This window comes from Oncorhynchus nerka, linkage group LG19 (assembly GCF_034236695.1).
Source record: "Oncorhynchus nerka isolate Pitt River linkage group LG19, Oner_Uvic_2.0, whole genome shotgun sequence".
NCBI lineage: Eukaryota > Metazoa > Chordata > Actinopteri > Salmoniformes > Salmonidae > Oncorhynchus > Oncorhynchus nerka.
Window position 1 is genome coordinate 6,692,145 of NC_088414.1, and position 24,897 is coordinate 6,717,041.

Here is a 24,897-nt window from a genome sequence, read left to right on the forward strand (position 1 = left end):
TCATTGGAGCTGTCCTAGCCATTGGAGCTGTCCTAGTAATTGGAGCTGTCCTAGTCATTGGAGCTGTGCTTGCTACAGTGGCGGGTTAAACAGCAATGATTTAGAACCTGTTAGCGACAATATACCGTACTGTCCTCAGGAGCCAGAAGGACATTGGTCAATGGCAGTGAATGTGGAGTCAATACAGTAATCTACCGACACATTGGCCGTGTCTGAAATCTGTCTTGATTACTACTTACTAAAACTACATACTGTGTACTAATCGTTCTACACACTATTTAAAATGTACTGTTTAGTAAAAATGTATGCAGCAGTGTGTGTGTGGGGGGGGGGTATTCCACTATACAGCTACACATGCACATATCTCAAGTGAGGACCGAGGCCATAATGGCTTAGTCTATTTGAACTCCGTGGACACATCATACCTCAGTAAAGAGAAGAAAAACAGAAGCATGGTTCCACACAGATTGAGTGTGTTGACTTTTTCTTATCCAATGGGAGCTTTAGGTTTAATACACTGGCATGCAACAGTCATGCTCTGAAAGACCTGGTTACCCTGGCATGCAATATGGTCAGTCAACCCCCCCGCTAGCATCAGTCCAGGGTCTCAACACGTCTAGATGGCGAGTGAACCGTACCCCAATAGCGTTCAGAAGAGCCGTGGGCTGAAAGGATGGATGGATGTGTGTGTGTGTGTTCACATCAAAGTAGCTCAGATCATCCCTGATTATCCTCGGTCACCGTGACTACAGCGTTCTCAGCTGCCCCTTTCCGAAAGAGAGCGCGCAGCAGTTCCTGTTTACGGATGGGGGTATCTGTCTTCCAATCATCTGCCTCTCAGTGGGTATTATTCCCAACCTTCTGCTCTGTCTGTTGATTATCCTCGGTCACCGTGACTACAGCGTTCTCAGCCATTGGAGCTGTCCAAACAAGAAGGGGAAACTAAATTCACCCTCCCTGATCAGCCCTTCTCACTAATTATTTCGCTATTTATGATGATGCTGATGAGGTAAGGATGTCTGTATGTGAAATGTGACTTTCTGATGACACCGTTTGTTAACATTGACTTGATTTACTGTAATTCTTGGGTATGTTGGCGTTGTATAACCGTCCTTTAATTTATCATGTCGGCACACAATGGCAACAAGAGACGGGGTGTAATATGATTAGTGATTGTCTTCTGAAAGCTATTGGGAAGAGTCTTGGTTCACTGAGAGGGTAAGAGGGGGGGGGACGGGTATCCTGCCCAGTGCAGGACAGAGAGTGAGAGCATTGGAACGCGATGGGGGAGGTTGATGGGGAACGTTTTGGGAGGATGGGGCTTTGGGGTCAGGGGTCAATAAGAGAGAGTGTTGGTCCCCACCTGGCCACGCTTTGTTGCGATCTGATGAAGAGAAACAATAATAAACAGAACACACACAAACACGTCACAAAGCCACAAAGCACAGAAGAAATGATGGCTGCTTCATGAAGACAAAGAAAAAAGCAGAAATATACAGAAACACCACGAAAAATAAACACTTTAGGCCACTATAAGATAGTATTAATAACGCTGTTGAAGAGAGGAGGAGATATAGTGGCTGGAGCTAGTTAGCCTTAAGACTTAATACTGAACATTGAAACACATCAGTAAGAGACAAATAATGACAAGCAAAAGGAAGCATTTAATTCCCTTCAAGTCAAGAGCAAAAAAAAGAAGAAACCTTCAGACTGATCTGAAAAAGACAGCTGTAGGGGGTTATGGCTGTCTATCTTCTGTTTCTGACAAGAAGACCCAGGGTGCGTCCTAAATTAAACCATACATAGTGCACTACCTTTGACCAGAGCCATATGGGACCTTTTCAAAATAAGTGCACTATATAGGAATAGGGTGCCATTTGGGATTTTACAGTGAGATGGCATCAAGGAAGAGAAGACATGACGTTCGACAAAAGACACATCTGAGATGCCATCTATCCCTCTGTCTGTCTGCCAGGGAAGTGAGCAGCTCAGAGATGGAGGCTAGGGAGAGAAAGTATATCATCCAGATAACCTCCCTATCAGCTACCCAGCATTCCACAGTACCAGGAGAGGAACACATATATACCATACTGAGCCAGTATTATGGGACAACAACTACCATACACACACACACACACACACACACACACACACACACACACACACACACACACACACTTGGATGTTTGAGCATATAGACAGCCATTCACACACACATACAGTGACCGCACACACATCTCAAACGCACCTACTGTTCCATGCAAAAATATCCTCTCAATGACGAGACCGTGTGAATTTTAAATGGGAGAATAAATCAATGAACGTGCAAATAAACAGAACAATATACAGTAATATAAGGAATGTGAATCTATAGATATATAGGCTGGTTAAGCAAATGGACTGAGCAATGAGAGTGAGGCTGCTGGCTACAGTCATGCTACGCTACATACCTACAGTATACGCTGGACAGGCAGTGAAAGACAGACAGACAGGGACAGGCAAGACAGCGACACGCAAGACAGGGACACGCAAGACAGGGACACGCAAGACAGGGACACGCAAGAAAGCAGGCAATCACAAAGGCATTACCCCATGAAGCTCCTGAAAGCAATCCAAGCCAACAAAAGAGAAAGACAGAGGGACAGTTTGAAAGAAAGGGGAAAGAGACAGAGTCAGCGACACAGAAAACCACAGAGGAACCCATCAAAACACAGTATGCTACTGCCCGGAAAAAAAGAGAGAAGAGGCTAGAAGGATAGAGAAGTAAAACAACAGCAATACAGATGTGGTACAATTAGCTACTTCAGAGGTTATTACACATTAGCCCCATCGTGACACCACTGGGTGTAAAACAACTGAAGGAGCTGGCAGAGAAAACACCATTTCCTTTTACTCCAGAGACGCAGATGGCTGGTCGGCATGCTTGAAAAGACTGGTTTTCACCTTACGATATTGTCTTTGTGTGTGTGTGTGTGTGTGTGTGTGTGTGTGTGTGTGTGTGTGTGTGTGTGTGTGTGTGTGTGTGTGTCTGAGACTGTGTGTGTGTGTGTGTGTGTTACTTGCCATAGATGCACCTGATGACTTTCCGTCTCAGTTCCCCAGGGAGGGAGAGAGGAACAGCTGTACATTAGCACTATGAGGATCCCACGGTGCCCCTCTCCCCAGATCAACCTCACGCTCATAGCTCAAATCAACCCGGTATTAGTACACAGATAGGAGGGGGTTATGATAGGCTAAGAGAAGAGACACAATAATCATAGGCAATGGAGTTTGGAGCCCCTGAGAGGTGTACAGAGAGGTTGGCTTTGGAGAATGTTTGGGGGAATCTTTTGGGCCTTGAGTGAGAGAGTTTAACACAGGCGTGTTTGTTAATCAAATGGCCACCGGACTATTTACATTGACCCCACCCTGCTACTCGCTGTTTATTATCTATACATAGTCACGTTACCCCTACCTACATGTACAAGTTACCTCAACTAACCTGTACCCCAGCACACTGTCTCGGTACCGGTACCCCCTGTATAAAGCCTGCACACTGACTCGGTACCGGTACCCCCTGTATAAAGCCTCCACACTGACTCGGTACCGGTACCCCCTGTATAAAGCCTCCACACTGTCTCGGTACCGGTACCCCCTGTATAAAGCCTCCACACTGACTCGGTACCGGTACCCCCTGTATAAAGCCTGCACACTGACTCGGTACCGGTACCCCCTGTATAAAGCCTCCACACTGACTCGGTACCGGTACCCCCTGTATAAAGCCTCCACACTGTCTCGGTACCGGTACCCCCTGTATAAAGCCTCCACACTGACTCGGTACCGGTACCCCCTGTATAAAGCCTGCACACTGACTCGGTACCGGTACCCCCTGTATAAAGCCTGCACACTGACTCGGTACCGGTACCCCCTGTATAAAGCCTGCACACTGACTCGGTACCGGTACCCCCTGTATAAAGCCTGCACACTGACTCGGTAATGGTACCCCCTGTATAAAGCCTGCACACTGACTCGGTACCGGTACCCCCTGTATAAAGCCTGCACACTGACTCTGTAATGGTACCCCCTGTATAAAGCCTGCACACTGACTCGGTACCGGTACCCCCTGTATAAAGCCTGCACACTGACTCTGTAATGGTACCCCCTGTATAAAGCCTGCACACTGACTCGGTACCGGTACCCCCTGTATAAAGCCTGCACACTGACTCTGTAATGGTACCCCCTGTATAAAGCCTGCACACTGACTCGGTACCGGTACCCCCTGTATATAGCCTCGTTATTGTTATTTTATTTTGTTACTTTTTATAATTTTTTTATTTAGTTTATTTGGTAAATATTTTTTAAACTCTTCTTGGTTTGTAAGTAAGCATTTCACGGTAAGGTCTACACTTTTATTTGGCGCATGTGACAAATACATTTAGATTTTATTTGTATGTGTGCCAGCAGGGGGAGCCAGTGTGTGACTGAGGGGGGGAGGGGGGGGGGGATCTGTCAAGGTGGCACATTGTAGGGGAGAGGTGCTGTTGGCTGAGACAGGCCTTGAAACAGTAATAATACAGTAATTAATTTAAAAGGGCAAACCAGTATTGATCCATGCATTTTGGACATTTACATTAATGATATATAGCCATTCATTCTTGAAGAATATAACTTGAGCTTTTTAAAATGTTATTATTATTATTTTTTAAATTAACCCTTTTTTCTCCCCACTTTCATGGTATCCAATTGGTAGTTACAGTCTTGTCTCATCTCTGCAACTCCCGTACGGACTCGGGAGAGGCGAAGGTCGAGAGCCATGCGTCCTCCGAAACACAACCCAATCAAGCCGTACTGCTTCTTGACACAACGCCCATCCAACCCGGAAGCCAGCCGCACCAATGTGTCGGAGGAAACAACCGTACACCTGGCGACCGTGTCAACGTGCACTGCGCCCGGCCCGCCACAGGACTCGCTAGTACACGATGAGACAAGGATATCTCTGCTGGCCAAACCCTCCCTAACCCAGACGATGCTGGGCCAATTGTGCGCCGCCCCATGGGCCTCCCGGTCGCGGCCGGCTGCGACAGAGCCTGGGCTCGAACCCAGAATCTCTGGTGGTACCGCTAGCACTGCAATGCAGTGCCTTGGACCACTGCGCCACCCACCCTGTCTCATGAGCTTCAACTGTTTTACCCATAATCCATAAGATCAACTTGTTTTACTCGATTGTTTGTAAACAATCCAATTGTTAACAACCACTGTGTAGTTTTAAAACAGTCCTCGCATCCATGTTTCCGATCTTCGAATTTAAGAGAGGTTACATTTCTCCAGCCCCCGCCCCTCAGCTGTTTATCAAAACAAGGTGACGGATGTTGTTGTTTTTCGGAATCACAGATTGCCACTTTAAGCCTTTAAGTCTACAGCTGCCAGGGGAACATGCAGTACGTCAAAGTGTGTACTTACGAGCAGGCGAACGCCACCAGAGCTCCACTGACCACGATAAAGTCCAGGATGTTCCACAGGTCGCGGAAGTAAGAACCAGGATGGAGGAGTAGTCCCAGGTCTATCATCTACACACAGAGTTGCAGACGATCGAATATACGGGGAAGAAGATTCACATTAAACTACTAGTACTAACAGTTTGCAATCTCACCCTCTGAAACAGTATAAGTGTCCAAGGGATGAACGTTACCACTCCAGTAAAGAGCCCTGCTATTGGATGTAGTACTTAAAAAGGAACTAGATATCTCCCTTCCAACTTGAGGCAGCGTTGCAGTGCAGTTAATTTGAGCTGCAACCTAAGAGATGCACCTCTGTGTGTTTTTATTCAAACTGAGGGAACCGTCCAATGTCCATTGGCAACACGTTCCCCGGCATGACATTGACCTCTCACCTTAATCACCATCTCAAAGGTGAACACTCCCGTGAAGACGTAGTCCAAGTATTTGAGCACCTGCAAGAGGACATATGACGGTGAGACACGATTGAACCGCCTGTCAGAAGTCACACAGCCGTCTTCTTTACCCTTTCCCAAGAAACAAATGCGCAAGTGAACAGCAAACCTGGTTTCAGAAAACAAATCAAGCAAAAACCTCACGGCACAACACCGCTCCCCCATGTGTCCTGCTTGTTGTGTGTATGTACTGTGGCGCGTATGTGGAGCTGATAGACGCACACGCACGCACACGCACGCACACGCACGCACACTACATGTTCATGTTTTGAAATGTATGTCAACTGTAAAATATTTGGTCTGTAATGTATTTTTCGTTACATGTCAGACCCCTGTAAGACTAGCTGTCGCCATTGGCAACGACTAATGTGAATCCTAATAAATCAAAATCAAAAAAGCAGGCAATAGCCTTAGCAGCACTCAGCTCATGTTTATTCCAGCTGAGCCCTTCACTAGAATGCTAATAAGTTAAGCCTGTCTTTTTGAAGACCCAAATGAACTAAAAAATACTTTGCAGAAATACTGTGCACTCTCACACAGTCTAACTGTCAGGTGATATTAACAGAAATTCTAGAAGCTTCTGTCAGCTCAATCAGGCCTAATGAATCAGCTACTCACTCAGTTAGTCAGTCCGTCGGAATGAGGACCAGAGGGGGTTGTGGGATTTGGAGGCACAATTTAAGTCCAAATTCCTTTAGCACTAGTAGGGACTGCCCCTCAGGCCTCTGTACTTGTAAAGGACCCAAAAACCCAGCAGCCCAGTGTGTGTGTGTGCGTGTGTGTGCGTGTGTGCGTGTGTGTGTGTGTGTGTGTGTGTGTGTGTGTGTGTGTGTGTGTGTGTGTGTGTGTGTGTGTGCACCTGCAGGACTCACGTTATTGCGTGGTGCATTGGCCTGCACAGGGTCTTCAGCAGCCAGGGCTATGCTGCTCATGGTGATGACCGACAGGATACACATCTCAAAGTAACGCAGGTTCACCACGTAGTGGCACAGCCGACGCACCCTGAACAGCAAAGCACAGGTCATCTCGCTGAGTTCACTCAACATACCCTCCCAAAACACTAACAGAACACTGAGTTGGACTCAATACAGTAATGCAGAAAATGTCTTACTGCCTTTATAGGTGGAACTATCACTGTTATACTGCACACATATGGGCAAGATAAATTAGAACCAGCAGGTTCGATGTCTCTGGCCCTGACTTACGGGTTGGTCTGCCCGAACACAAACATGGAGCTGTAGGGTAGAATGTGTTTGGGGCCGTTCTTCAGCTCCTCCTCATCCTCCTCTAAATTCTTCTTCTCCTCGTTCAGGGGGAGGCTCTCACAGTCTATGTTATTCACTATCAGAGAGAGAGAGAGAGAGAGAGAGAGAGAGAGAGAGAGAGAGAGAGAGAGAGAGAGAGAGAGAGAGAGAGAGAGAGAGAGAGAGAGGAAGAGAGACAGAGAGGAAGAGAGAGAGAGAGAGAGAGAAGAAGAGAGAGAGAGAGAGAGAGAGAGAGAGAGAGAGAGAGGAAGAGAGACAGAGAGAGAGAGAGAGAGAGAGGAAGAGAGACAGAGAGGAAGAGAGAGAGAGAGAGAGAGAGAGAGAGAGAGAGACAGAGAGAGAGAGAGAGAGAGAGAGGAAGAGAGACAGAGAGAGAGACAGAGAGAGAGAGAGAGAGAGAGAGAGAGAGAGGAAGAGAGACAGAGAGGAAGAGAGAGAGAGAGAGAGAGAGAGAGGAAGAGAGAGAGAGAGAGAGAGAGAGAGAGAGAGAGAGAGAGAGGGGGAGGGGAGAGAAGAGAGAGAGAGAGAGAGAGAGAGAGAGAGAGAGAGAGAGAGAGAGAGAGAGATATTGACTTAAGTGTTTCCCCTGCAGCCCATGCCTGACAGGACCATAACACAGTGAGGTACTGACTGAGGTACTGACTGAGGTACTGACTGAGGTATAGACTGAGGTACTGACTGAGGTACTGAGTGGAATACTGATGGGGTACTGTTGGGGGTACTGACTGAGGTACAGACTGAGGTACTGACTGAGGTACTGACTGGAGTACTGACGGGGATACTGACTGAGGTACAGACTTGAATACTGGCGGGGTACTGACAGGGTACTGACGGGGGTACCGACTAAGGTACAGACTGAGGTACTGACTGAGGTACAGACTGGAATACTGACGGGGTACTGTCGGAGGTACAGTCTGAGGTATAGACTGAGGTACTGACTGAGGTACTGACTGGAATACTGACGGGGTACTGTTGGGGGTACTGAATGAGGTACAGACTGAGGTACTGACTGAGGTACTGACTGAGGTACTGACTGGAGTACTGATGGGGATGCTGACAGAGGTACAGACTGGAATACTGGCGGGGTACTGACAGCGTACTGACGGGGGTACCGACTGAGGAACTGACTGGGATACTGACTGGGGTACAGACTGGGGTACAAACTGAGGTACTGACTGAGGTAGTGACTGAGGTAGTGACTGGGGTACAGACTGGGATACTGACTGGGATACAGACTGGGGTACAGACTGGAATACTGGCGGGGTACTGACAGGGTACTGACGGGGGTACCGACTGAGGTACTGACTGAGGTAGTGACTGGGGTACAGGCTGGAATACTGACTGGGATACAGGCTGGGGTACATACTGAGATACAGACTGGAATACTAGCGGGGTACTGACAGGGTACTAACGGTGGTACAGACGGGGGTACCGACTGAGGTACTGACTGCGGTACCGACTTAGGTACTGACTGGGATACTGACGGGGATACTGATGGGGATACTGACGGGGATACTGATGGGGATACTGACGGGGATACTGACTGGGATACTGACTGGATTAATGATGGGGATACTGACGGAGGTACTGACAGGGATACTGACGGGGATACTGACGGGTAGTGACGGGGATACCAACGGGTACTGACGGGTACTGATGGGGATACTGACGGTTACTGACGGGGATACTGACGGGTACTGACGGGTACTGACAGGGTACAGATTGGGATACTGACGGGGGTACTGACGGGTACTGATGGGGATACTGACGGGGATACTGACGGGTACTGACGGGGATACTGATGGGTTCTGACGGGTACTGACGGGTACTGATGGGTACTGACGGGGATGCTGACGGGGATACTGGCGGGTACTGACGGGGGTACTGACGGGTACTGATGGGTACTGACGGGGATACTGACGGGGATACTGATGGGTACTGACGGGTACTGACGGGGATACTGGCGGGTACTGACGGGGGTACTGACGGGTACTGATGGGGATACTGACGGGGATACTGACGGGGATACTGACGGGTATACTAACGGGTACTGACGGGGATACTGACGGGTACTGACGGGTACTGATGGGGATATTGACGGGGATACTGACGGGGATACTGACGGATACTGACGGGTACTGACAGGGATACTGATGGGGGTACTGACGGGGGTACAAACGGGTACTAACGGGGATACTGACGGGGATACTGACGGGGATACTGACGGGTACTGACGGGTACTGATGGGATACTGCCGGTTACTGCCGGGGATACTGACGGGTACTGACGGGTACTGAGGGGGATACTGACGGGGGTGCTGACGGGTACTGACGGGGATACTGACGGGGATACTGACGGGGATACTGACGGTTACTGACGGGGATACTGACGGTTACTGACGGGGATACTGACGGGGATACTGACGGTTACTGACGGGGATACTGACGGGTACTGACGGGGATACTGACGGTTACTGACGGGGATACTGACGGTTACTGACGGGGATACTGACGGGGATACTGACGGGGATACTGACGGGTACTGACGGGGATACTGACGGTTACTGACGGGTACTGACGGGGATACTGATGGGTACTGACGGGGATACTGACGGGTACTGACGGGGATACTGACAGGTATACTGACGGGGGTACTGACGGGTACTGACGGGGATACTGACGGGTACTGATGGGGATACTGACTGGTACTGATGGGGATACTGACGGGTACTGACGGGGATACTGACGGGTACTGACGGGGATTCTGACAGGGATACTGACAGGGATACTGACGGGTACTGACGGGTACTGATGGGGATACTGACGGGTATACTAACGGGTACTGACGGGTACTGACGGGGGTACAGATTGGGATACTGACTGGGGTACTGACTGGGTATGATGGTAGTCTCTCTGGGCGGGGCGGTGATGGTGACAGGGATGTGGACAGTGTTGCTGTTGAGGCCTGCCTGGCTGGCTCTGTGGCTGTTCTTCTGGTTGTCTGCATCCTCTTGCTTCTCTCCAGCCTGCAAACCTGCAGGAGGCTGCACAGGGCTGGTGGCCAGGCTCTCCCCTTGAGCGTCCAGTGAAGCTCTGTGGTGACGACATGACAATAGTAAAAAGAGGACACTAAAGCACATTGAGAATGCGCTAGTCACTCACCTGTGTCCCTGGTCCCAGTCTCCATCTCTCTTTCCATTCTCTCTGCACTCCTCTCCATCCAGAGTTGACTGGGCCCTGACCATGCGGGAGCGGTATCTCCTCCTCTCTCCGTTCCCCTCTCCGTTCCCCTCCTTGTGGCCCCGGCCCTTCCTCTCCACTCTGGCCCCGTTAGCCAGGACCCCGTTCCCCTCTCGGGGCTGTCTGTGGGAGTGGTGGTGGCGGTGCTCCCTCTCCTCCCCCCCTCCGTTCACCCCTTCTTCCGGGGATCCAGCCTGGTGATGGTGCCTGTGGCCCTGGCCCCCCTCTCGACTATGGCTCCTCTCCACCTTTCCTTCTTTGGGCCGGGGCCCGTCTGGGTGGCAGTGGTCCCTACTGCGGCTGTGGTGGGTGTGATGCCTGCTCTCCCCGTTCTCCCCATTCCTCTCCCGGTGACGGTGGTGCTTGCGGAGTTGTGGGCCGTAGGGGTCTCCTCCCTCTTGCTGGGGGTCTGCTCCATCTCTGTCCTCCTTGGGGGGTCGTGGTTTGTCCCCATTGCCTGGCTCCACCACTAGAGGGCGGTCGTTGTGGGTCTTCATATCGGGGCGCAGGTGGAGGGCGGAGGAGACACGCAGGCGTTCCTCTGGGTCCAGCTCGTTGAACAGAGCCTCTGAGCTGGCCCTCAAGTTGTTTTGACGCAGCTGGTTGGTGCGCTGCTCCCACACAGACATAATCTTATTGGTTCTCTGCTGCTCCTTACTGCAGGGTGGATGGACAGGGAAGGGGAGGGAAACCTGTCATTTGTGAAGTTTAAACATGCTCACCCAAACCCTCGACAGGTGCACAATGGGGCTGCGTCTGAAATGACACCCTAAGCCTTATATAGTGCACTACTTTTGGCCAGAGCCCTGGTCAAAAGCAGTCGACTTTGGAATAGAGTGCCATTTGGAATGCAGGCCATGGCCATGTCTGAGGGACCACGGTTACCATAGTGATGCTTTTCTGTGAGGCCTAACAGGCATGTGATGGGTTGCATGGGTGACGTCATTTTCTCCTTGCGTATGCTTCCTGCTTCATCGATTCGTGTGAGTTACTACTATGGATGGAAACAGTTAAGGATGACAATTCTCAAGTATTGTGAGCAGCCAGTACTGACCTGCACAATGGGTCTGCAAGCTGTCATCTCCACCCCCTACCACCAGCATCCAAAACTACCTCACATGTTGACTTTCTAGTTACTTTATTTCTCTGAAAGGTGAGCTATCTTGCCCGACAGACTGGAACACTTGAATACACACAGAGAACGGGAAAAATGGGTCTGGTTTTAAGTAACCTTAAAGGGATAATCCACTCAAAAACGTATATTTTGGTATTTGTTTCAGTAGTCCACTGTTGACACAGTCCCAAAACGTTCTGCATGTCAGCAATCAGGTTTTCAAGATATACAACTTTAAAAATGCTAATTGTCTCAGCCAGTGTGATACATTTTGCATCACATAATGCACAACTCATCATACTGGCTATATTTCTGCATGCTTGAATTGTAATAGCTTAGATACACATGAAAACCCCGGGAATCGATAGAACATAATTTAGAGATGTCCAAAAACAATATAACATTCAAAATGGGTGAATCTTTCCTTTAATACCAAGGCCAAACTCTAGTGGATTAGTGTGGAGATGGGAGAGGAATTATAGATTTCAAGTAACCCTTTGTGTTCCTTCTGTCATGGGATATGGTAACATCCATAGAATGTGGAATTTGAATACAAGAATGGACATGAACCTGGTTGTTAAGGATAAAAAAAGGGTTTTGGTAATGGAGTTGGTAAGCTGGTGGCCAACCAGTGCTGTGATAAGATATTGAGTAAAACAATGAATTAGAATATTATCTGCCCAGTATGTTTGTTAGCTAGCTAGCAACTGCCAATATCCCACAGCCAACATTCCATGCAAACAATGCAGTCAACCCACAGCCAAACACTGGTTGACATCGGTTGATTATAGACTTAGACAAGTTGTACATGAATAAAGCACTGATATTGTATAATATTATAACACTCGCAGCTTTAAAAGAAAACAAACATATATATTTTAGAGGCTATTTACACATAGAACCTGTGTAAACTGTTTTTATAATTATTTGACAATTCTATTAGACAATTTGTGATATATCAGATGCCTTACTTAAGTAAGTAAAAGCAGGAGATGCATCCCCTGTGCCTCAACTGCCATTTATTCCAATTCAACTGCTTTGGATTTCTCCCTGACCACAATGGCTGCCATGTTCATGCCATTCGGGAACTTTGAGGGTTTATGACATAGCCCCTTCTAGAAATCTAATTGGATATCTATAGAATTATCATGATATGAACAAATCATGATCCTAAGAAATCATTTCAATGATGCTTTCTTTGTACATGTGTTTTTAGATGTGGTTGACTATGTTCATCTGTGTGTGCAGTAGGAATGTACATGCAGACCTATGTATGTATGTATGTATGACTAGTAAAGTTGCCCCCTTGGTGTCACCTATACCTCAAGACTCGATGGGCGGGGGAGTAGATAAGACAGACAAAAGTAAGTGTCATGTTGTTGGCCTGGGGTAAGGTTTATGACAGTCATAACTACCTCTTCCCCCCTTTTTCCTCTCTCTACCCTACTGATGTTACATTTGCAAAACCCTTGGTTAACATAGAGATTCTGGGAACATCAGAAGGTGAGGGTAAATGAACTATATTCTGGTAATCCGACCAATTGAACATATGCGGTGGTACTTAATGAATATGATGTCAGTTCGGTTGTCATCTGAGACATTCTCATCAATGATAAGATGACATAAACTCTACAGTGGAAAGTCTACACATCAGAGTTATCGGATTCACATGGAATTGTTGTTCAATTTAAATGTTTGAATATGAAATTATTCGTGATGGGATAAAATGTGATTTTAGCTTCTAAAATGTGAGATTTGGGTTTTCATAAGTTTAGGGCTCTGCTCAATCAGTGGCCTGCCCCTGTGAAGGGACATGGGCTATAAAACTTTTCAAGCACGCCCTCCTCTCCCTTCCTATATAAAGCCTTGACGACAATATAACCTCCTGTTCCGAGGATGTGAGGATGGCGGTCCGATGTCAGAATGGTTCAGATAATAACTACAGAACGAAGCCAACATCAGCGTGAGCTTTGGGTGTGAATGGTATGAACTTTGAACTCTTATTCACTACAGAAGTGATACCTCCTAGCCATTGAGTTAGCAACAGCAGCTGCAAACGCATGTTACGAAGGAACAGACAGAGTATTCCGTCTACCACACAACGATGTTACTACCACGTATCCAATTCTTCAAAGGACAACGGACTCGGTAGGGCAACACGGCCTTCCATCTACCAGCAACGTACCGAAGCGCAGCTCAGAGTAAATATTTATTGCATTTTCCTTTTGCAAATGGGCGGTAATTTAGAATGCATAAGATTCTGTATTTACAATAGCACAGCTTCGCCCTTTGTTCCTCAGTCTTCCCGCTCTTTTGCTCAAACCCAGCCCCTTTTCTTTTGTGTAACAAGCTGTCATATCTGTTCCGCCCACCAGGGACGTTTTCCTTTATGACATAATTTGTAATCAAGTTATGATTTAATTATGTGTATGTGTAATTCTGTGTGATTAGTTAGGTATTTAGTAAATAAATAATTAAACCCAATTTTGTATTGCTGATTCAACTTATTAGCCAGGGTTCGTGCAGAACCAAGAATTTACAACTTTCAGATGAGACTGAATTAAGATGACGATTAATATTGACTGCTATTGATGTAAAACATTACTAGGTCTTTAAGCGTTTATTCGGAAGATAACAGCTCTATAAATATTATTTTGTGGTGCCCCGACTCTCTAGTTAATTACATTTACATGATTAGCTCAATCAGGTGATATTAATTATGGATAAATTATTTTATAGAATAGCATGTCATATCACTTAATCCGGCATAGCCAAAGACACAACTTACGCATAGTAAGACGGACAAACAAGCAACAGACGGACAGGCAAATAAAATATGCAAGGCATAGGCAAGTACAGTAAGAGAGAAATATCGGCCACAAACAGACATGTTAGTGAAATATGTGCTCTTGTTATGAGAGGTAAATCACAGTGAACATGAAAAAAATACACACACAAACACACACACACACACACACACACACACAACACACACACACACACACACACACACACACACACACACACACACACACACACACACACACACACAGCGAGAGAGAGAGACTAACACCATCAGCACCACACCACAACATTTAGAAATAGGTGTTGTTACTAATTGGTAACAAATGATAACGAAGTGTCAGGTAAGGCTAAATCAACAATTCAATCGTCTAGTATGGCAGACTACCACCTGGCTACTGTACTATATAGTTTGGCCCTCACTCATAGTGTGTTGAAAAGGAGAAACCGGGGCATAAAAAAACAGAAGCTGTAAAACTGCCAAAGTGCCTGGGGAATTGACTGAGCACAAGGACATTATATATTTATATAGAAATGATTCACTCTCATCGCTTCAGGCATCAACACAGTGCAGACGAAACCCGGCGCACAATTACATATCCAATATTCAGAAATACAAACACACTTTTACACACATGCACACATTTACATGCACGCATTACACACATAAGCGTTTACATACACACGCGCATGCGCACGTACGCACATACACACTCTCTCTTTTGCCTTTAACTTCAGCAAATATGACAAGTGTCATTATCTTAAATCTCACTCTATAGTGACAGCCACCAGTGAGCCACCAGTGGATTCTCCAGTTTCAAGCATATCTCAACACTGGGAGGAGTCATGGAGAGAGTGATGAATAGACGGATTGGGACGGCTAGGTGGAGCATGAGGCTAAAGGAGAGATGGAGAAGTGGATGGGGTGAGGAAGAGGGGGTGTCAGAATTGGAAGGAGGGGAAAGAAGAGAGAGGAGCAAGGCAAACTGGGGTAGCAGAGGGACGCAGGTTTGGGGGAGGAGATGGGGGAGGAGAAGAGAGAGGGGGGGTGAGAATATTTTAACAGAGAGCAAAAACTCACGGTGAATGTACGCTGGAGACGGACGAGCTGCGAGAGAGTACATCTCGATTTTGCTTTACAAAACTGCACATGCAGAAATAAAACAAAAAGACAAATAAAAGAAAGGAAGGATAAGACAAGCCAAAAGGATGTGGTGGGGAGAGGTGGAAGTCAGTCAAACTCCTCCATAAAGTGTCTGTCTGTCCACCTGTCCCCTCCACGATCATAAAGGACTAGTCTAACAGAGCTACAACTACAGTAGTGGTTAACACTTCAGCAGTGAGAGTAGTGTACGCGATACAGTATAGATCGTTTGTAGGCCTGTAATACTGTACATACTGTGGTCAAGCAACTACCAGGGGTGGAATAGAAGCAGATATTGTGGCAAATATTAAAAATAGATACTAAACCCCTTCACTGAAGTGCTACCAAAGACATCAAATTGAAAACATTTTGGAGAAAGTCAAAGTAATGGGAGAAATGGCATCAAAGTGGATTTACAAAGTTCAATAAACAATGGGTTTACAAAGCCTTTCAAGTGTTAGCGTGAACTTTTCAATCAAACAGACAATGTTCTTTGTTAAAAACGTCATGATTACTTTTGTGAATAAAATATGATTATGGATTCACTTCATCAAGAGTAAAAAGATTTGTAAAATTGCACATTATGCAGATATCTTCTCTCAGAAATGGCCTGTATCAACACAGCTTTGAAATAGACTAACAAATGAGCAACGTTAAGGTTTAATCATTCTAGTTTACAAAAATCTAAATGAAGATAATGCAATCTGTAATCTGTTACAGTATGTAATCTGATACAGTATGTTATCTGATACAGTATGTAGTCTGTTACAGTATGTAATCTGATACTTAATGTTATCTGCTACAGTATATAATGGCAAATGCATCTTCAAAAGTAATCATCAGGATTTATACAGTAGGCTACTGTCAATCTAAATGTGCTTATTTATTCATATTCTCGGTATACCTAGAACTAAAATCTGACTTAATTTGGTCAGATGCTCATCTGTCATTGAGAGGTAAATTATTAATTATTTTTAATGATTTGGTTTCTTAAACTAACCACCATTCTGACCTATGTGCCTCTGAGTAGGAATGCTGATCTAGGATCAGGTCCCTCCTATCCATATAATCTTATCCATTAGGATCTTAAAGACAAAACTGATCAGCATTCCTGCTCTGAGGGTCTGCATCAATACGTACCCTGGTCATTGTGGTCACAGTCAGGACACAGAGGCCATGTCATATCCATCTAATAAACCATGTGTCCTACCTGGGCTGAGACTGACATTACTGATGCATGGTCATGTACAAACCAATGACTTATTGACCGTCAAAATGTTTTGTCAATATTCGTTATGTTGTCAATAGAGGGCCAAGCTCATCTCTCACCTAATGCATAATGGCATCCTTAATGCCTAGTGATGAATTAGTCCTAAAGCCAATACCAGTGGTGAGAGGGCATGGCTGTGTGGTTAGATACAATAACTAGGTTACAGGAGATTGTTGATGTTGACAATGTTCTGACTGACTCCCTCAGACTCCAGTAGATGACTCAGTCATATCGATATTCACTAAATGAGAGCGAAAGGCCGAGGAAACGAATGCTGATTGGAGATCAGTTTCAGATCAAGCATCCACTCCTGTCAATATCTAATTGGTGATGTATACGACATGGCACATATAGGGAATAGGGTGCCAATTGAGACATTGTCTGTGTCACCTCTTCCACCTCAGTATGGGAGGAGGATAACAGAGGGGCTCCCGGTTCTGTAAGGCAATCATGGCCAACATTACAACGCAATTTGGGGGATAGAGAAGGATGGTAGTCAAGGCTCACACGTAGATAGAAACATATACACAGAAGTTTACAGTACATTTAGGAGACACTTTGTTCCAGAGCGAGTGACTGGAGCTGTTAGGGTTAACAGACAGGTTTTTCACCTAGTCGCCTCTGGGATTTGAACCAGCGATGTTACAGTTACTGACCCAGCGCTCTTTACCAATAGGCTACCCCCCCGTAGACATGTCAATCGTGTAGTTAGGAGAATACACATGGACAGTGGCAATATCACAACAGAGCTACTTTGAGAGACAGTGTTCAAAGCCAAGACACCAACATCAACAGCACATTGACAAAGGGCAGAACAAGCTATATCTGATACCTCACAATATAACAACAGGCTGATGTCAGAATGGGAGGGAACACGGAAGGAAGAGACCATGTTTGGGGAGCACAGAGGGGACTGGAATATTAGACTTACACAGCGATGGAGATGTTAGCTGCTGACACGGGGCTGACCTCCTTCACCTCCATGGCCTTCTGCAGGGCCAGCTTCTTATTGGCTTCTTCCTCCTGCTTCTCCTCATCCTGGACCAATAGACCAGAAGGGATGGGTAACCAAGGGTCATTTTATTCAGAAAAAAAAACAGAAAAGGTTCCCAGGGTAGGACATGGTTCCTCAGCCTTACCTTGGTGAGCTCCTGTGCATTGGCGAGGTTGTCGACGGCGATAGCCAAGAAGACGTTCAGGAGAGTGTCTGGTTGGAACTAAACTCAGGAAAATACTTGACACAATAGTAGTGGCTTTCACGGCTAAGCCATGGTACATTGCAAGCAAACGCTTTGACCATCAGCAACAGACTAGATGGCATGCCATTAAAAAGGGTTACAGTATCACTCAAACTCAGAATTCACTGGGGGAACCCTTCTAGGGGGGTCCGGGAGCATGCCCCCCCAGAAATAAATGTTCAAAATGTACAGCATGACATGAGATATTTCTATTTCACTCCATAAATGCTTCATGCAGATGAAATCTCTGATATCCATGCAATGGCACGACTTAGGATCAGAGAGGATACAGTTTCCAAAGAGTGTGAGGACGATGAAGTAGACCGAGGAGAACATTCCCCGCCGCACGCCCCCCTGAGACTCAATGCCATGATACATTACTGCATTCCAATCCTCGCCAGTCAGAATCTGACGTTGATCATAGAGAGATGAAGAACACGCAAATTATTCATCATAAATTAACAAAATATTGAGTTAATCCTGCAGCATCAAAAGTTCAGCCGTTAATGACTTTCAAAAGTCTAACACGGGCTAATAGAAAGATGAGTCATTTGGAGACAAAGAGTAGACCACTACATTTCACAAATGACTAACTATCTTTGTTCAACACACAATTCTAGTCCAACATTCCAAAGGAAACAGCTCCAAAGTGAAAGTTGGGTAAATAAAAGGACAGAAGTAGAGACAGGGTGTACCTGGAAGACGGTGAGAATGGCCGCCGGGAAGGTATCGAAGTTGGTCGTCGGCGTCTCCTCTTCGAAATTAAACCTTGGAGAAAGAACAATGAAACACATCGAGTCAAACTGAAGACATCTGGCTTGAGAGTTGACAGAGAGGACGTTCAGAATCAGAGACATTGGCTTCCATCCAGGTTCCATCCAGGTTCCATCCAGGTTGGAGTGTGGTGACCCTAGTGGTCACAGCAGATGAAATGGGATAGAGCACAGTGCTGTATGTGAAACACAAATCAAATAGGAATTTAATCAAGGCAATATCATCAAACAAACTGGGTCAATGTGTGGTTGTGTATAGAGCTATTATAATGACATTTGCAGTCATTGGATATGCTACACCAACCCTGAATTACTGAAAGTCTGTCAACTGACATCAACTGGCAGGCATACTCTTTGAAGTAAAACCTGCTCTAACTAACTCAACGCAACAACAGCTTTCCATTATGCCGTGTCTCAGTACACATACACATAGCATGTGCACCGTAAGCTTCAAAACATGTTTTCTGTGCATGGAAAGGATTTCATCAAAAATACCCACACATTACAACAACAGTCAAAGAGAAACACTGCATTGAACAATGATTGATTTCCTTTACTTTCATTGTTTGAGTGGTTTCTTTGTGGAGATGACAGAACAGTATTATGTGCATATATGTGCCTCCCCAATTCGAGGTTCCAAGGCTTCAGGTGAGGATTGGCCTATATGAGACGGTTATGAAGGTTGTTTCATATGACAGTCATGAAGTAATACAGAGCCATGGAACAACAGGAGACACAAGTCACTAGGGAGGGAGCCACACAAGTCACCAGGGAGGGAGCCACACAAGTCACCAGGGAGGGAGCCACACAAGTCACCAGGGAGGGAGCCACACAAGTCACCAGGGAGGGAGCCACACAAGTCACCAGGGAAGGAGCCACACATGTCACCAGGGAGGGAGCCACACAAGTACTAGGGAGGGAGCCATACAAGTACTAGGGAGGGAGCCACACAAGTCACCAGGGAGGGAGCCACACAAGTCACCAGGGAGGGAGCCACACAAGTCACCAGGGAAGGAGCCACACATGTCACCAGGGAGGGAGCCACACAAGTACTAGGGAGGGAGCCATACAAGTACTAGGGAGGGAGCCACACAAGTCACCAGGGAGGGAGCCACACAAGTACTAGGGAGGGAGCCACACAAGTACTAGGGAGGGAGCCACACAAGTACTAGGGAGGGAGCCACACAAGTACTAGGGAGGGAGCCACACAAGTCACCAGGGAGGGAGCCACACAAGTCACCAGGGAGGGAGCCACAAAAGTACTAGGGAGGGAGCCATACAAGTCACCAGGGAGGGAGCCACACAAGTACTAGGGAGGGAGCCACACAAGTACTAGGGAGGGAGCCATACAAGTCACCAGGGAGGGAGCCACACAAGTACTAGGGAGGGAGCCACACAAGTACTAGGGAGGGAGCGATACAAGTACTAGGGAGGGAGCCACACAAGTACTAGGGAGGGAGCCACACAAGTACTAGGGAGGGAGCCATACAAGTACTAGGGAGGGAGCCACACAAGTACTAGGGAGGGAGCCACACAAGTACTAGGGAGGGAGCCATACAAGTACTAGGGAGGGAGCCACACAAGTCACCAGGGAGGGAGCCACACAAGTACTAGGGAGGGAGCCACACAAGTACTAGGGAGGGAGCCACACAAGTCACCAGGGAGGGAGCCACACAAGTACTAGGGAGGGAGCCACACAAGTCACCAGGGAGGGAGCCACACAAGTCACCAGGGTGGGAGCCACACAAGTCACCAGGGAGGGAGCCACACAAGTCACCAGGGTGGGAGCCACACAAGTCACCAGGGAGGGAGCCACACAAGTCACCAGGGAGGGAGCCACACAAGTCACCAGGGAGGGAGCCACACAAGTACTAGGGAGGGAGCCACACAAGTACTAGGGAGGGAGCCACACAAGTACTAGGGAGGGAGCCACACAAGTACTAGGGAGGGAGCCACACAGGTACTAGGGAGGGAGCCACACAAGTACTAGGGAGGGAGCCATACAAGTACTAGGGAGGGAGCCACACAAGTACTAGGGAGGGAGCCACACAAGTACTAGGGAGGGAGCCACACAAGTCACCAGGGAGGGAGCCACAGAAGTCACCAAGGAGGGAGCCACATAAGTCCACAGCTCCAACCTTCTCATCACTCCTGGTGTGACGCCTGAACGATCTCCATGGTATAGTGCAGAGAAACAGACAAGGATTGGGTGTCCCAACAGGCACCTTATTCCTTTTCCCTCTGTCAATAGTAGTGCACTATAATAAAGAGGGTTCCGTTTGGGACGCAGCCAGAGAACGAGGACAGGTAGAAGAGACCTGAGCATCCGAGGAAGTTTTGGAGTCTATTTTTCATGTTCTGTTTTCCTCTGCTGTGTGTCAGTAGCTATGAACTATAATAGAACATACACGTATCAATGTCTTCTGAAGCCCCCATTGATGTATGACCACAAGCTTTCACAAAACAAGACCGGTCCAACTTCTCCATGACAAGCAACACAAAACAAGACCGGTCCAACTTCTCCATGACAAGCAACACAAAACAAGACCGGTCCAACTTCTCCATGACAAGCAACACAAAACAAGACCGGTCCAACTTCTCCATGACAAGCAACACAAAACAAGACCGGTCCAACTTCTCCATGACAAGCAACACAAAACAAGACCGGTCCAACTTCTCCATGACAAGCTTTCACAAAACAAGACCGGTCCAACTTCTCCATGACAAGCTTTCACAAAACAAGACCGGTCCAACTACTCCATGACAAGCAATACAAATCTCAGTGGAATAGAGGCTGAAAACAGATACATTTAAATTGATGAAATAAACAATATAGATGGTCAGAAAATGAAACACGCTCAAGTATTTTAAAATGTATCCTGCTGTCACTTTAACCCTGATTACACAACTGCCACCAGTATCACATTCATTGATTGGTGCTGATACTGACCTTGTCATATAAAGTGTATATTATCGTGTGTATTTATTCTATTTTTAGGTGTACTTTATTATTTCTCTTGTGTATTTCTTTATATGACGTAGTATAACCAACCTGTTAAGGAAGAGATTGCAAATGTTTCACTGTACTGTACTGTTTACACCTGCTGTATCCTGTACATGTGACAAATAAACTCCGATGTGATTTGATATTTGATTCTAAACTTTGTGTAAACATGTTGTGATCCACTGTAGCAGCAAACACATTCACAGGGTTATCCAGGTCAGTTGTATGACCTTACCAATCCCACGCACACAAAGGAAAAATGCTCTATCAAGTCGTCAAGAACCCCAACGCCATGTTCAAATGACTCCCTGCCTTTTGAGGAACAATCCTGACAAAACCTGAGTCTGCAGTTCTCGAAACTGAAGAAGACGTGACGAAGTGAGAGAATGAAAGGTACAATGGTGGGCTATATAGTTATCCCACAGAACAAGAAGAAAACACCAACGGACAGATACATGCTACCTATGACACTATGACCATTCACTGCTAACACAGTAAAACACTGACCATCCCCTGCGACCAACTGATCATGTGTCTACATTTTATACAGTACATGTGTGCAGAGTCAGACAAGATGCACATTTTCAAAGGAGTGCTGTTTTTCAAACAGTATCGTCAATGGTTTAACAATAGCTCCAATGAAAACACTGTTGTTTGACTTACCTAGGCACCTGCAAAAGCCGTTACATACAGTCATATGCATGTCATTTGAGATGGGCATTCAGGTTGTGCTTTCCCCTTACCCTTTGAACAATCGGAAGTTCTGACCAGGTTGCACGATAACCCCAATGAATTATAAATGGATTACTAGATAGACTTGCAATGTACACTTAAGACATTGCTGTAGAGATCGCACTGGTGTAGCACAAACTCCCGTAGCCCTCCAAGGTGGGAGCCCATGATCTTTGGGGACCCCCATTCTTTAGGTTTAGGTTTATTGGTTGGGGTGCCCCCGGAGGTCGGGCCCCCCAGATAGCATATGAACATATCATAAGCCATAAAAGAAATGTGTAGAATTACAGGAAATGCACTTTGAAAGTTCAACATTTTCTCTCAGCATTCATGACAAAATGTGTAGAATAGCAGGAGATTAGCTCAAATATGCTTGAACGTTGAGACAATCGTTGTCCGGCAGGGACACTGTATTTTTATTTGTAAAATAAATGATTTTGTTGCATTATTTGATATTCAAATGTATTTTGGGGGGAATTTTATAAGGGAAAATATTTGTTTGGGGATTTTTTAAAATACTTTCAATATTATTAAGTTCCATGTCTGCTCTATGCCCGTAAATGCCCTTGTCTAGAACAAAGCATCCCAATTGTAAATCTCCCAAAAAGTGTTTAAAATTCTAAAAACTGCAGATAATGGATATTAACTGAAAAAAGATCTTATGTAGTTTCTTGCAATAGCCCTCTGTGACTTATTTCTCTCAAAACTGTGATTCCAAAGAAATGTGTCCAGAGATTTGGTGAACTCTGTCAGACTTGTCAAAAATCCTAAATGAAACAGGAATGAGCAGGGCCAGCTATACCATAAGGACCCCTTATTCATGTCTCTACATTTCTTAATCATGTTCTCAATACATGCCACAAAGTTCTCTACTTTTGATAGATTTAAACAAACGAAATTGGAAGCAGCATGGTCATAACTCCATCTGCCTGATAGAATATGAATTTCGGTCCAACTATGTTACATTTAATTCGGTTTTAGAGTCAAAGCAACTACCGTGTATACACCTTGAATGAACTCTGTCAAATTTGTGTCTAACTTCAGCTATGTTTTTATTGGGGATTTTCAAATGAATCATTTTCCATATTTTATAAATGTTTGAATTAAACTTTTATGTTCTGAGTATCTGTTTTCAACTCTGTCACTGTCAAAATGTATTGGTCAATATTCTGAACAAATATTTGTATCACTGTTCGGCAACATATGCTTAAACAACTGAAGTATTTGTTGTGCCAGAACTAAGGGATACTGTTTGCTTTATAAATGTTGTTTTATGTTCTAAATCTAGAATTACATCCCAAAATGCTAACGAAATTAGCCCTGGAACATTTTATAGTGCTATGAAGAAGAAAAAAAGGCGTTTGTATTACATATTTGAATAATATAATGTTAGAATTAAACTATCAAGGCCTTTAAACATTTGTTGGACAATAATTGTACAAATGAAATACCTTTCAGGGGGTCTGACAGAGTCGATATAAAGTTAGTTGCATTTTATGAAACAAAATATATAATAATTAGGAGGTTGTTCCTCTAAATAGCTGATACTTTGGTCTATCAAAATATATATTTCAAATGTTGTTAATATTTAGACAAATATTTGTATAAATTTGTTTGAGACTGTCCCGTCTTTCAAGAATACCTGAGCTATGAACAGCAACATTTTCTCTCAGCCTCATGGCAAAATTTGTAAAATAGCCTGAGATTAGCTATAATTCTGCACGTTTCTCTCTACCCTCTACACTCTACCCTCTACCCTCTACGCTCTACCCTCTACGCTCTACGCTCTATGCTCTACCCTCTACCCTCTACCCTCTACGCTCTACCCTCTACGCTCTACCCTCTACCCTCTACGCTCTACCCTCTACGCTCTACCCTCTACCCTCTACGCTCTACCCTCTACCCTCTACGCTCTACCCTCTACCCTCTACGGTCTACCCTCTACGCTCTACCCTCTACCCTCTACGCTCTACCCTCTACCCTCTACCCTCTACGCTCTACCCTCTACGCTCTACCCTCTACGCTCTACCCTCTACCCTCTACCCTCTACGCTCTACGCTCTACCCTCTACCCTCTACCCTCTACGCTCTACCCTCTACCCTCTACGCTCTACCCTCTACCCTCTACGCTCAGACCTGAGATACGCCACTGATGAAAGAGCATCAGAATGGAAGTGATGGCGTGAGGACAAAGCAGTAGAGGAGCGGTTGGATTGGGAAGAGGGCAAATATGGTTACCACAGCAACCAGCTTTATAAATGACTCCTGATATACCCTGCTTAGAGAAGTGGTGGTGGTGGTGGTGTGTGTGTGTGTTTGTGTGTGTGCGAGAGATAGTAAGTGTAGGGGTGGTAAGTTCAATCAGCTGGATTGTCCACCCGCAAATAT

The 24,897-nt window shown here is 45.9% G+C and overlaps 1 protein-coding gene across 1 annotated transcript in view; it reads right to left on the bottom strand.

Moving 5' to 3' along the window:
• Positions 1-24,897, bottom strand: part of cacna1bb (calcium channel, voltage-dependent, N type, alpha 1B subunit, b) — a 266,657-nt gene that overhangs the window by 79,980 nt on the left and 161,780 nt on the right. The window contains 13 exon segments of the mRNA XM_065004677.1: positions 1,364-1,384; positions 2,590-2,601; positions 5,440-5,546; positions 5,870-5,929; positions 6,802-6,931; positions 7,135-7,270; positions 10,087-10,286; positions 10,356-11,090; positions 15,431-15,493; positions 17,695-17,801; positions 17,903-17,970; positions 18,292-18,409; positions 18,697-18,769. Coding sequence (XP_064860749.1) covers positions 1,364-1,384; positions 2,590-2,601; positions 5,440-5,546; positions 5,870-5,929; positions 6,802-6,931; positions 7,135-7,270; positions 10,087-10,286; positions 10,356-11,090; positions 15,431-15,493; positions 17,695-17,801; positions 17,903-17,970; positions 18,292-18,409; positions 18,697-18,769 — 1,830 coding nt within the window.